The 13,342-nt window shown below is 37.4% G+C and overlaps 1 protein-coding gene across 1 annotated transcript in view; it reads right to left on the bottom strand.

Moving 5' to 3' along the window:
- Positions 1–518: 518 nt before the first annotated feature.
- Positions 519–13,342, bottom strand: part of MGC147600.S (RAS and EF-hand domain containing S homeolog) — a 49,353-nt gene continuing 36,529 nt past the window's right edge. The window contains exons 10-17 of the mRNA XM_018243864.2: positions 10,891–11,125; positions 9,776–9,922; positions 8,219–8,366; positions 6,534–6,615; positions 4,727–4,841; positions 3,950–4,069; positions 2,885–2,961; positions 519–856 (exon numbers count right to left, since the gene is read on the bottom strand). Coding sequence (XP_018099353.1) covers positions 748–856; positions 2,885–2,961; positions 3,950–4,069; positions 4,727–4,841; positions 6,534–6,615; positions 8,219–8,366; positions 9,776–9,922; positions 10,891–11,125 — 1,033 coding nt within the window. The 3' untranslated portion in view covers positions 519–747. The remainder of the gene's footprint in view (positions 857–2,884; positions 2,962–3,949; positions 4,070–4,726; positions 4,842–6,533; positions 6,616–8,218; positions 8,367–9,775; positions 9,923–10,890; positions 11,126–13,342) is intronic.

Raw genomic sequence — 13,342 nt, forward strand, 5'->3', positions numbered from 1 at the left:
TGCTTTTGTGGTTGGATGGAAGCAGATGCCAAAAACTATTTAAAATCTAGTGGAAAAGGACCAGCTTCATATAATAACCACTGGCTTGTAGATGTTGGACAGACAAATGTCCATATTTGGACATTGTAGGGCATGTTATTTTATATGATTTTACTAAGATTTAGATTTAACCACCTATTATGGGCCAACTATGTTTAGTTGAATAAATTATTATTTTATAACATTAAACAAAAAGTCCTTCATATGTGTACAGTATATGTGCGTCAGTGTACTTTGAGCAGTTGAATAATAACATGAAATAAAAAACGGAAAGCAAAGCAAACTTCAACAAAAAATAATTGTAATAAATTATGAGTGAGGGATCTCGTAATTTCAGTAAAATTGAAAGTCTTTCACATGGTACTTGGGAACCCAAAATGTCATTTGCACAAAACCATGAAGCTTATAAAGTCACACTTATAAATAAATTTAAAAAAAAAGAGCTCACAAGCACTTTGAAACAGCACGTGAAACCGGGAAATGGTAAATACTCTGCATATTTATTGTCCGTTGCTTGCAATGTCCGTGTGTCCAGAAGCTGTACTGTATACAGGAAACACTATGCACAGGCCCAAGCGTAGTGTACACAGCTGGGGGAAGATAAGCGAAAGCAGCAGAAATGGCAGGTATTGCTTATGTACAATCGAAATGCTGTTGTAAGTGATAGTCTATGGCACTAGAAAGCTAATTTGTTGAAATGGGGAAAGTTTAGACATTACAGCAGTTTTTCATTTGGGCTGGTTTTCTGCCAGTCACGGCAGAAAGATTGGTTACGGAACCCCTGTCATCTTCGTTGTCACAGCGCTTCCTCACCTCTCTAGAGAAAGCAATAAAAAGAGATAAGTGAGTTTGCAGCAATATACCATCTAAGCCAGGGATAAACAACCTGCCGCTCTCCAGCAACTGCTGAATTACAACTCTGCTATTATCATTAAGCACCCGGTGACTGGCTGAGAATGACATGAACCGTTGTTCGACAATTGCCACAAGTAACTTACTGCTGAACTAAGAATTTCTGAGCCCCTAACACTTGGCTGAGAAGACTTCCTTGCATCCTTAGTGCAGCTGAAAATCAAGAAAATCACTTGTGCTAGGGAAGTTGGTTCTAATACAATATATACTGGCAAAAGAATATAGAAAATCAATAGAGAACTTAATGAAAAGCAAGATTGTACAACTACAAAAGTGTGACTTGTACATGAATGTACACATGAAAGAGCTTTCTTATAATATCTACTATGGCTATTTATGGCAGTATGGCTACTATGGCTTCTTCTATAAGACTATCCCTATACAAGGTGTAGGTAAACATAGACCTTATGTTTTTTTAGAAATGGGAAAATATTATACTATTTGCAGCGGAGGGGTGAGAAAGTGAGGAAAAGTCCAAAAACATGTTTACACTTTGCTTCCTACCATGAAGGCAGCAAAGTTGGTCCATTTCAACTCAGCATTGTATTCAGGAGGGGTGGGCAAAAGGGAGACACTTAGGGGCAGATTTATCAAGGGTCAAATTTCGAAGTAAAGGGAGTTTTTTTGAACTCCCATAACTTCGAAATTTATTAAAAACATCTACGTTTTTTTTTTGCCAGTGAATAAGCTGTATTCGATCGTTCAAATTGAAGTAAGATCGTATTGGATTCAAAGTATTTACAAAAAAAAAAAAAAAACCTAGATTTTTCAAATCCACTAATTGACTCCATATAGGTTCTAGGAGTTACCCCATAGGCTAAAACAGCAATTCTGCAGGTTTTAGATGGCGAATGGTCTAAGTCGAAGTTTTAAAGAGACAGTACATGTCGATATTTGAATTTTCAAATTTTATTCAAATTCAAATTGAATTTGGACTATTCCCTGGTCGAAGTACACAAAAATAGCTCTAAATTCAATTTTTTTTACTTCGAATTTTCACTTTGACCCTTGATAAATCTGCTCAAGTGCCCTTAAAAATACACCTCCAAAAAAAAAAAAAAAAATAAAATGCACCAGCCAGCACTGCACTCACCAGTGACTTTTTTTATCCAGCAGGCGCAGAGTGCAGCCCCCTAACAAAAGTGCTTTCTGAATGAACACTAATTTCTTAGTGCTACTGCATTTCAGTCTGGGGTCTAAAAATTACCCCTATAATTCCTTGAATTTTCCAATTTGTATAGTGTACTGAATTTCACCAAGTATAGAAGGAAATAGATAAGGATATAAAGTGCAGGGTTTCCTTCAGGTCCAGTGGCACATAGTGACCAATCAGCAAGTACCATTTACTGTTCTGCTGTATAAACATTGAAATCTCAATTTACATACTCTAAATTTACATTTTCCATTCGGTAACAGTTTTTTTGAGGTCCCACCAATATATATAATTATAGGTGATTCAGAGCGCTTTGTTGCCCAAACAATTGTCATCTGGACCCATGGGTGCAACTGTGGGTCAGGAGATTGTCCCATATACTGTAAAAGCCATAGCAGCAAGCAATAATTGTCTGACCCCCAATTGTAATCAATTTGGTCCAAAGCTTTTGACACCCAAACAGTCATCTGGCTTTGGGCTGGGTGACAAAATTACCTGATTCACCCCATGTGCCATTGCCTTATGTAATTCTGGGTAACAGTAACATCCCATAGCTACTTTCCAGATACAAAGTTTATTTAACTTTATTAAGGATTCCTGGATTTAATACTACTATGACAATGACAAGATAGCTAGACCTTAACACTGCCCTAGCAGCATATAATATGATCTGCACGGATCTACATGGTGTGTAACCTATTATGGAAGTATATAATTTTGTGAAATGTATCCTTCCACTATTTATTCTCCTTTGTGTCCCTTCAGAGACAGGGTACATACCGAGCAAGATGAAGAACTGCTTCAACAATGTTTGATCCTTCTTTGGCACTGGTTTCACAGAACAAAGCACCGTATGTCTATATAAAGAAAAAAATGAGAAATGCTCCACTTCATTAAAAACTGAAATACATCAGCACAAATTGCTATACATACTGTATATCTAATAAATTGCTTTAATGTGTCCAATAAGCTTCTAACTGTATCTTCACTAAACTGGGTAGTTATTCAGTTATTATAATGCATTCTTTATCAATTGCAACTGGCTGAGCTGAGTGTTATCTTTCCATGCATGATTACATTGGCTTGCTGGGAGTGCTGGGAGCTATTGGTGCAACAGGTGTTTAAAAATTACATTTGCATGAAAGTAAGTGTAATGACTAATATCACATTTCAAAAGAGTTTATACTTAATTTAGTGTTTTATGATTTTTATTACATTACACCAAAGTTCCCTAGAATGTTCTATACATATTGCCTTGACTCTGATATTATTTATATATTATTTTGTTACTTTTTCATGACATAGTTGTTCCTACAAAAAAAAATCAATTGCCATGTTCAACAGTTGGTAATACACAGTGTGCATCAAAATGTTGGCCTGACCCCCTCATGGGAGAGGTGGGTGGTAGGTCTGGACTGGGAGTTAAAATAGGCCCTGGTATTCCATGTACAGAGAGCCCCAAACAGTCCCCCCACCAGCCCACTAAATAGAGACTGTCTATGGTCTCTTACAGCAGCCCCTCTGGAATTTGCCAGAACACACAGATTGCTCGTCTGGGCCTGCTGCATGGTAATTTGTTCTGCCATTGCTCTGAAGTCCCACTTTGTGCTTATTACACACGCATTGTTTCCTACCGGCAGCTGCTTCATATACGATATATAGATCTGATAACAGCTACAGCCTGTATAGGAATGGATCCAACAGGGGACTGTGTCACTAATGACAGTTTGTTGTCTATGGGAACTGTTTGTGACTAGGAGTTTGTTGTTGGAAAAGTCAGATGCTGAATTGCATGTACTTGTACAGTACTTCATATGTGAGCAGCCTGTCTAAACGAACACTTACCCTGGATAGCTTTTCTCCATAGTTTGTTGACACACATATTTGCCCTTGTTCCACCATTAGCTGTCTGAGATCTGCTTTATTTCCAACCATCATGATTGGAATGGCTTCACTAGTGGCATCCTGTTGATTAAAATCTTTGAGTTACTTACGTATGCAATGAGGAGAACTGTTTTTAGTTCTGCAGGACTTTACAGAGGCTGAAGAAACTGTTACAGTAGATCAAACTATGTGTGGTATTCCTACCTCTGTGATCAAAAATGTCCATATGTGCAAATTTTTTCTTAATAGTTTATTTACAAGTGGGCCTTTTTTAGTCACACCTGAGGGCTAATTTTCAAAAATAGGTGCTAAATAGCACATACAGTAGCAACCAATGAGCAATTCAATTTAATTTACTATCTATGATAACATGAAAGGTCTGTGGGCAACTGTACTTGTGCAATGTAGCACCTATGTTAGTATATTTTTGCTGCATGGAATGAGAATGGCTCATCAGAGAATGCGGGGTATTGTAGTATAGCTCTCTGAAATGACAGGAATAGCACTATTCCAAATAAAATTCTGCTTACATATTGCTTCATTTCATTTACATGAAATGAATAATTCTGAAGAGTCTCCACTGACATGTCTTACCACAAAAACCCTTCTTTCAATGCATTACATATCCCCATAGAAAATAATGTAATATCACAACAATTCTTCCCAGCTTTCAGAACACAAAATGTAATTTCTTTCTGATGACACTTTTAACAATGAAAGAATTAAATGCATTGTTACCTCAATCATGTCTACCCATTCCCTCACATTCAGGAAGCTCTTCTCACACGTTACATCATATAGAAGCAGAACACCATCGGCTCTTCTAAAATAGGATTTTGCAATGCTCCTAAATCTAAAAATAGAATGACACAATACTTAATCATATTTCAGAAATTAATGTGGGCACCAATGATAAAACTGAATACAAATTATTCTAACAATGGATTTCGAAAGAAAGGATGGTTTTTGGAGCAACTCATCAAGTTACATTAAACTGCTGCAAGGTTCTTGAGCATGTGCAGTATGTATTTGTTGACTGCCGCTTAAAAAAGCAATTTTAGTTATGATTTTTTTTCACTTTTCAACCCATCCTTTTAAGGCCAATGTGGCTTTCAAATGTGGAAAATGAAGGGCTTTGCATGAATATGTTGCAGGGGCCCATTTTAATTTTTTTCACAAATCCTTAAAGGAATTGTTCAGTGTAAACATAAAAACTAGGTAAATAAATAGGTTGTGTAAAATAAAAAATGTTTCTAATATAGTCAGTCAAAAATGTAATGTATAAAGGCTGGAGTGACTGGGTGTGTAACTTAACAGAACACTACTTCCTGCTTTTCAGCTCTCTTGGTTTACACCAAGAGGCAGTAACCAATCAGAGACTTGAGCGGGGGCCATATGGGTTATATCTGTTGCTTTTGAAAGGGAGCTGAATGCTGAGGATCAATTGCAAACTCACTGAACAGAAATGTACAATATGGTCCCCCTTCAATTCTCTGACTAACTCAGAGTTAGAGAGCTGAAAAGCAGGAAGTAGTGTTCTGGCTATTATGTTAGACATCCAGTCACTACAGCCTTTATACATTACATTTTTGCCTAACTAACTATATTAGGAACATTTTTTATTTTGCACAGTCTATCTATTTACCTAGTTTTTATTTTAACACTGAACTGCTCCTTTAAGCCACCACCATACCTACTGGTGATTTGATGGAAGTAAGACAGGGAATCACTTTCTATGTGGGGCACAGATAAATGCCGCTTCATGTATCACCTCCCCATTTTCACTGAGCAGGTGATAAATACTGCTATAAAAAATGAAGTAGTAAAAGTGGGAATCAGGGGTATGCCCGTTATCTGTATAAACAGGACACAGATACTGGAATGTGCCAACTCAGAGGTGCAAATCCCCATAGAGCATGTTAAATACGTTGCTAGCTGCAATCCCTAAACTGTCCATTGGAGGGAAGTGATATTTCTCCTTGCTGCATACAACACACACTCTCTCTTAGGGTAGAATAAAATTGTACTTTCCATTCTAAAGGGGTACTCAGCAGCTCCTTACAGCTATGGACAACACATATTCCCTATTATTCTGGCTAGAATTTGTACATACACCACTGAAGCACTAGAACACTTACTTTCTGTAAGAACAGTCTTTTTTATTTGGCTAGTCTATTTATTTTAGGAGCAAATACATAGACACCTCTGAAAATAAACCCCTTCCTTTTCATTACCTCATTGCATTGCTTCTGATGAAGTGACACTTACGTCACGAAACGCGTCGAGCTGTTCCCCTGCCCGCTACTTTGCTATTTTTAAGCGTCTTCAATAAAGCCGTATATTTTTTAATTCAATGGTTCGTACCCCCATTATATTTGGAACCGGTTGAGCCACACTACTGCTTCATTCTTTTCATTACCTAGCAAGTATCTAGTAAAACACTAGGAGGTGTTAAAGTGATCTAGAAACACACACCGAATAATTCTTTGTACAGCTCTACATAGAATCCTTGGGCTAATCAAGAATAATACAATATATACAATACCTTTCTTGGCCTGCTGTGTCCCAAAGCTGCAAAATTGTTGGCTCTCCATCAACAACCAATGTCTTCATTTGAAAATCCACTCCTTTTTTAAAAAAAAGATATATATCTATATAATGGCTGCTACCACACTTCTAGTTTCTGAGAGTTCTAATATATATATAGCTGGTTTCAGCAGGTCAAAATAGGCCAAAGAATGTACAAGAATGTACAAATAAATGGAACATTACACAACCTTTAAATGTACATTTATATTGTCATAACATTTACATGACCATACTTGCATATTTTGATTAAACTTTACCAATGGGAATAACAATGCAATTATGATCCCTAATTCCCTACTGCACAGCAGGAAGTAATTAGGGCAAGTTAATGGAAATATACACTGTATATTGTTTCCGTTAAACAGCTAGTAAAGTATGAGAAACTGGTGCTCTTGTCTTCAGAACCAGTAGCTCTGTAAACCCTATTCATCAAGCTGGACAGGCTCACTATGGCTCACAATGAGTTTTTATGATGGCATAGAAAAAACAATTCGGATCCCCCTGTACTCCATATCTGGTACCATCGACAGGACTGAAATCCATCAGTGGCCACACACAGCAGATTTCAGCCAGAAAATGCTCACTAGAAGGTTTTCTGGATGATATCCGCTCTGTATAAATAGATTCCAGTCCTGTCAATGTCCACAGGTACCAAAAGGGACCGAACTGCTTTGTTATGCTGATGAGATTGTTGGTTAGATTTCTTTCATATCAGGGGTAAGTACTTGGTACTGGTGCTCTCAAATTATTGCTTGATTATCTGCCACAGAAATAAACTGCAACAACATGCCCTGAGACTCCAGCAACTTAGAAGTCATAAGATAATTGATTTATGAATCCAACATTAGACACTAATGGGGGAATGTAACAGAAAAACTATTCGCAATGCTAAAAGTTATGCCTTTGTGTGAACAAATTTTGCTTTGCGCGAATTTAATATAGCATTTGCGAACCTAAAAACTGTTTAGCGACCACTTCCGACAGTGGAAGACTGTTTGTGAATTTTATAGTTTGTGCAGTACATGTAATGAAACTACTTACTGAAAAAGTCGTTATGTTTGCTCCAAAAGAGTACGACACCTTCAAGCAATTCTTAAGAGTGCGCAATTAAAATTCGCAATGTAATAACAGAACAATAACATATTGCGAGGAACAATATTACATTGTGAGATGCGCGTTTTTATTCTTATTGGGGCGAATTCTTCTGCTCTTTGCAACTTTTATTACATTCCCCCTTAAGGGGGTTATTTGAATGGTAAAAAGGTAAAAAAAGAGTTTTTTAGTATACAATCAGAATTTTTAGTGGGAAAAAAACTAAAACATTTTCGAGATTTATTATACCAGAGGCTGCAAAAAAGTACAAAAATATTCAACCTTCAACCCTGTCGAGGTCCTGTAGATGACAAAGGTCCTATTTACAATATGAAGATATTATTGGCTGCACTGGGTTTCAGACAATAATCATAATATGTTTAACCATGAACAGATTCAGGGGCATTTTTGCCATGAGGCAAGATGTGACCCTTCATTAATGGTCACTAGGTAAGGAATAGATTATGACTAGAGATATATAAAAGGATGAATAGAAAGACACAAGATAGGTGACAGCAACAGGCAGATAAATGCAAAGCTACCACATACCTAACGTGGCACTTGTGTTTCCTCTGAACTCATTTTTACAAAGTCTCATCAGAAAGCTAGATTTTCCAACAGCTGCATCTCCAGCCAAAACAATCTTATATGCCTTCTCTGCATGTGGATATTTATGCACTTTGTCAACATTTTCTGTCTGAAAAAAAAAGAACAATACATACAATTCAATGTGAAACTTACTATTTTGTGTGTGAAAGCAAATAAAGAATTGAGTGCATTGTGTAACCACATATTTAATGCCAATGGAACTGGGCCATCTGCTTCACAATATAAACATGCCTGTATTGTTTCTAGGGGGAATACAGGAAATATCTGTTTGGCTTCCTGAAGTTATAGGATTTGGAACCAAACAGCTAACTTGTATTCAGAATTCTATTTGTAGATGTAGTCACACATGTAGGCAGATAGGTTTACCCACAAATGTTAAAGGAAGTATTCCAAGAATCCAAAGTTCCTATACAAATCAACAACTTGAAAATTCTCAAATCAGTTCTACAGGCAATAACTCTGACAAATCCTGCACCAATGGAAGTTATAAACTGTTGCACCTTCCTTATGGCTTTCCACTTAACCAGAGTAATTTTCTCTGCCCTGCTCTTTCTGAACTCACTCCATATTCCATATTGGAACTAAATCTGCCCTTTCTCACTGGCTTAACTATATCTCACTGCTACAGTGATCTATGACAACACAGACCCCTGCTCTGTGTATGCCTAACAACTACTCCACTCAGTGTCCCTGCTTTGACTTGGAGGATACCCATGCAGCCAATGAGGTAGTCAGCTATCATCCTCCTTTTATATCTTTCCGGGTCCTCGTCTTTCTCTAGAATCATCTCTGGGAGTTTCTTGCACTAGAGCACACAGGCACTCCTTATACCACCTGCTTGAGATTAAAACATGTCCTAGGAAATAGTTGTTTTTAGCTATATCGAATAAAATCAAGTTTTAATCACAAGCGGGTGGTAGAAAAAGTGTATGCTTTTTTTTCTGTTTGCCTGCACAATAACCCCAAGCTTCGGATTCGGGGCGCTGCACCCAAACCACTTGAAGAAATCGGTGAGTGCGGCATTTACCTTGATTTAATTATGCTGGCATGTATTTGTTGAGCCCTTGAGTATCGGTTTCTTAAAGAATAAGTAAACCTTTTTAAATAAATAAGACCAAATAGAGGGAGAAAAATATATTATTCTGGGGGCTCTTTAGTGTAATTTTTTAGGAGATTTTGAAATAAAAGCCTTATTTATCCTATAAGATTATCAGCTTTGCCAATTTGAAGAAATGTCAACGGACAAGCAAAAAATGTGTAACACAGATATTTGGTGGCAGGATGCCTACACTTTAAGAATTTAGACCAATATAAAACTTTACTTTAACTGAAAGTCTAGCTCATCAGACCATAAAACATTCCTGGAGCATTACAATAACGCTTTCACCTCCCTCCTTTTTTCTTTCTTCCTATCCCTACCAAATACCCTCCCCACTCACTCTAATATATTTGTACTAAAATAACATATTGCTAAAACTATAAGTGGCCTCAGCTTACAATGGTAACATTTGCAGACAATGCAGAGATACATTTTCTGGATGTTGATGCCCCTGAGCTGCTTCTGCTAACAGGATTTGATGGCTTCCACTCAAGAGTACCACCTGTATCGGGTGCATAGGATTCTTCATCTCGGATTTCTGGAACCTATGAGAGAGTGATATAATATCAGAGCAGAGGTTATCAGAGTGGTATTATCCTCTATAGGCACTCAAGCAGTGGGACTATTTGGATTACATTAGAATATTTTTATTGAGCTAAGTGCTGCCTAACCCACAAGTTCTGAAAACCTTAGGTCCAGAGGCATGGAAGGGAAATATATTCTATAATGAACAAAAGACACATTTTTTTATTTCAGTATAGTGAAGTATAATTCTAGCTCAACACAGAAAATATAGTAGGCTATAAAATGAAGACATACACCTTTGATAAAAGGTGACTGGGCATATGTGCCTATGAGGTCATCATAACCAATAAGTGAGTTGCATATTCAATTACAGAGTGGTCCACTATTCCTCTATAAACCTATAATCCTTTAGTAATGCTCCTCCTTCTATTTAAGCTTTATTTATTGCTTATTTCCATGCTACAAAATGTCTGTAGTCCCCACCGTCGATGGGTATATTCCAACTGGAAGGTAACAGTAGGTAAGATTGGGACAACAGTAGCATTTAAGCTGCCCAGGTCTCAAGTAGCTATTTTTTATTTTATTTACAAGCTTTAATTTAGATGGATGCTGAAATCTGAACAAGTAAATGTACTTCTTCTTTACACCATCAGTTAACAACCTACACATAAATATTCAATTAAATATGTTGGCACTTTTTGGGGCACTTGGAATTAATTTATTCTTAATTCTTAAATGGACCTAGATAAGAAGTTAATTTTACCTATTAAGTAATGTAATAATGTATCTATACACAGATACAGTATATTATGACTTCAGAACAAGAAGTACATGATAAATATTTGATGCATCAATAAACCTGAGGCGCATACAATCAGGCAGTGTGCTAAAGACCCTATAGCTACAATGAATTCAGTTACATACCCCTATGACAGGGAGAAATTAGTCTGTGTTGTTTATTCACTAGAAAATGTGTTGTGATGCTTACATCTGTATCAGAAGCATCCCCGCCATAGCTTTCATGTGGAAACCGCGACCTTTGGAAAATCCTTGGCGGCCGGTATTCAGCTTCTGAATCATACTCATTGGAGTCTCTCAGAGTGGATAAACCACTGTCTATGCAGCTCTCAGGCAAGCTGTCAACTTCACAGTTCATTCTCTGCATGGGATCACACACAGCTAAAGAATCATAGTCTTCATCTAAGTATGATGAGCGAGGAGACCTGTCAAAAACAGCATTTTCTGCTTTAATGATAAATTAAACACATCAGCAAATACTTGTCACTAATGTGAGGAGATGCTTTACTATTTATATGCACAAGAGAGAAAGAAGGCTGGTAAGCTGTTCCTGTGAATAATTACTAGGCTGTTACTGGAAAAAGATCTAATCGGAGGATTGATTTCCCTATACATCATTATTAATCATTTTAATGTCAAAATATTCTCAAGAGAGTAGTGCTTTTACAACCAAAGATAAATGGTTACAAAACATTTTGACATGCTGATAAAGAAAGATATAATGCATATATGATTGCACCAGTGGTAACAGCTCCCAGCTACCATTGCAAATAGGGGTATACATGAATCTCATAAGCCAAAGATGTGCAGAATGCTTTCCCTGGCTTCCCTAGGATTTTAAGCTTTATCCATAGGAAAGATAACAAGTTAACTATAATAAGTTAACTATAATTTTTCTTCATTTTAATTGGATCTTATGTAAAAATTGCATGTACGTATACAGTCATATGTAAAAGTTTGGGAACCCCTTTAAATTCTTTGGAGTTTTGTTTATCATTGGCTGAGCTTTCAAAGTAGCAACTTCCTTTTAATATATAACATACCTTATGGAAAAAGAAGTATTTCAGCAGTGACATAAAGTTTATTGCATTAACAGGAAATATGCAATATGCATCATAACAAAATTAGACAGAAGCATAAATTTGGGCACTCCGACAGAGATATTACATCAATACTTAGTAGGGATGCACCGAATCCACTATTTTGGATTCAAAACACTGAATCCTTCGCGAAAGATTCAGCCGACTACCGAACTGAATCCGAATCCTAATTTGCATATGCAAATTAGGATGGGAAGAGGAAAACATTTTTATTTCCTTGTTTTGTGATAAAAAGTCACACGATTTCCCTCCACGCATATGCAAATTAGGATTCAGATTCGGTTTGGCCGGGCAGAAAGATTCAGTCGAATCCTGCTGAAAAAGGCTGAATCCTGGCCGAATCCAGAACTGAATCCTGGATTCGATGCAGTGTCGGACTGGCCCACCGGGATACCAGGAAAACTCCCGGTGGGCCCAGGTGTCAGTGGGCCCTCTTGCTTCTAACCATTTAGCCTATTTCATGATCCTTAACTATTCCTTTATGGGGAAAAAAATGCTTAATAATGGAAAAGTATAGTAAGTAGATATAAAAGACTAGAAGAATAAGAGGTTGAGAGAGGAGAGGAGGAATAAAAGTTTGGAAAGTGGGCCCACGGTCTAAGGTTTTCTGGTGGGCCCCTGACATCTCAGTCCGACACTGATTCGATGTATCCCTACTACTTAGATGAGCCTCCTTTTGCAAATGTAACAGCCTCTAGACGCCTCCTATAGCCTTTGATGCTTAGCCATAGAGAACCCGGCGCTAAAGAGAGAGGACTAGGGCTGCGGGTATCCCCGTGGCAGGCGTCCCTGCTGCAGGCATCCCCGCTAGACCACCAGGGTAAGCCCTTACACTGACTGTGTAAAACCTCTGCTTTCTGTAGCCTTCCCCTAAACCATGATACTGAACAAACTTTGTTTTCAGATCTTTTGAGAGCTGCTTTGAGGATCCCATGCTGTCACTCTTCAGAGGAGAGTCAAATAGTAGCACAATTTGTAATTGGCTATAAAAAAAAAAATTAATAATTTATGTGCAAAACTTTAATGGTGTAAATCGACGTTTCGGTCCTGCACAGAGGACCTTTATAAAGACATCCTTTTGTGGAGGACAGAAACGTTGACTTACACTATTAAAGCTTTGGAAATAAATTAAGCCCATTATCCAGAAACCTCCAAATTATGCAAAGGCCATCTCCTATAGACTCCATTTTATCCAAATAATCCAAGTACCTTGTACGCAATCCTAACTAAGATATAATCAATCCTCATTAAAGGCAAAACCAGCCTATTGGGTTTATTTAATGTTTAAATGTTTTTAGTAGATTTAAGATATGAAGTTCCAAATTAGAGAAAGATCCGTTATTCAGAAAACCCCAGGTCCCGAGCATTCTGGATAACAGGTCCCATACCTGTACCTGTATCTATATATTTATATGGAACATGGAAGAGCACTCGCCAAACAAAAACACAGCAGGCCTGGGTGCAGGTAAAATGTGTATAAAACAAGAAAAAAGTACTGCACTATAAGGGGCAAATTCACTAAAGGATGAAGCGTAGCACATT

The sequence above is a fragment of the Xenopus laevis genome, chromosome 1S (genome assembly GCF_017654675.1).
Source record: "Xenopus laevis strain J_2021 chromosome 1S, Xenopus_laevis_v10.1, whole genome shotgun sequence".
Classification (NCBI taxonomy): Eukaryota; Metazoa; Chordata; class Amphibia; order Anura; family Pipidae; genus Xenopus; species Xenopus laevis.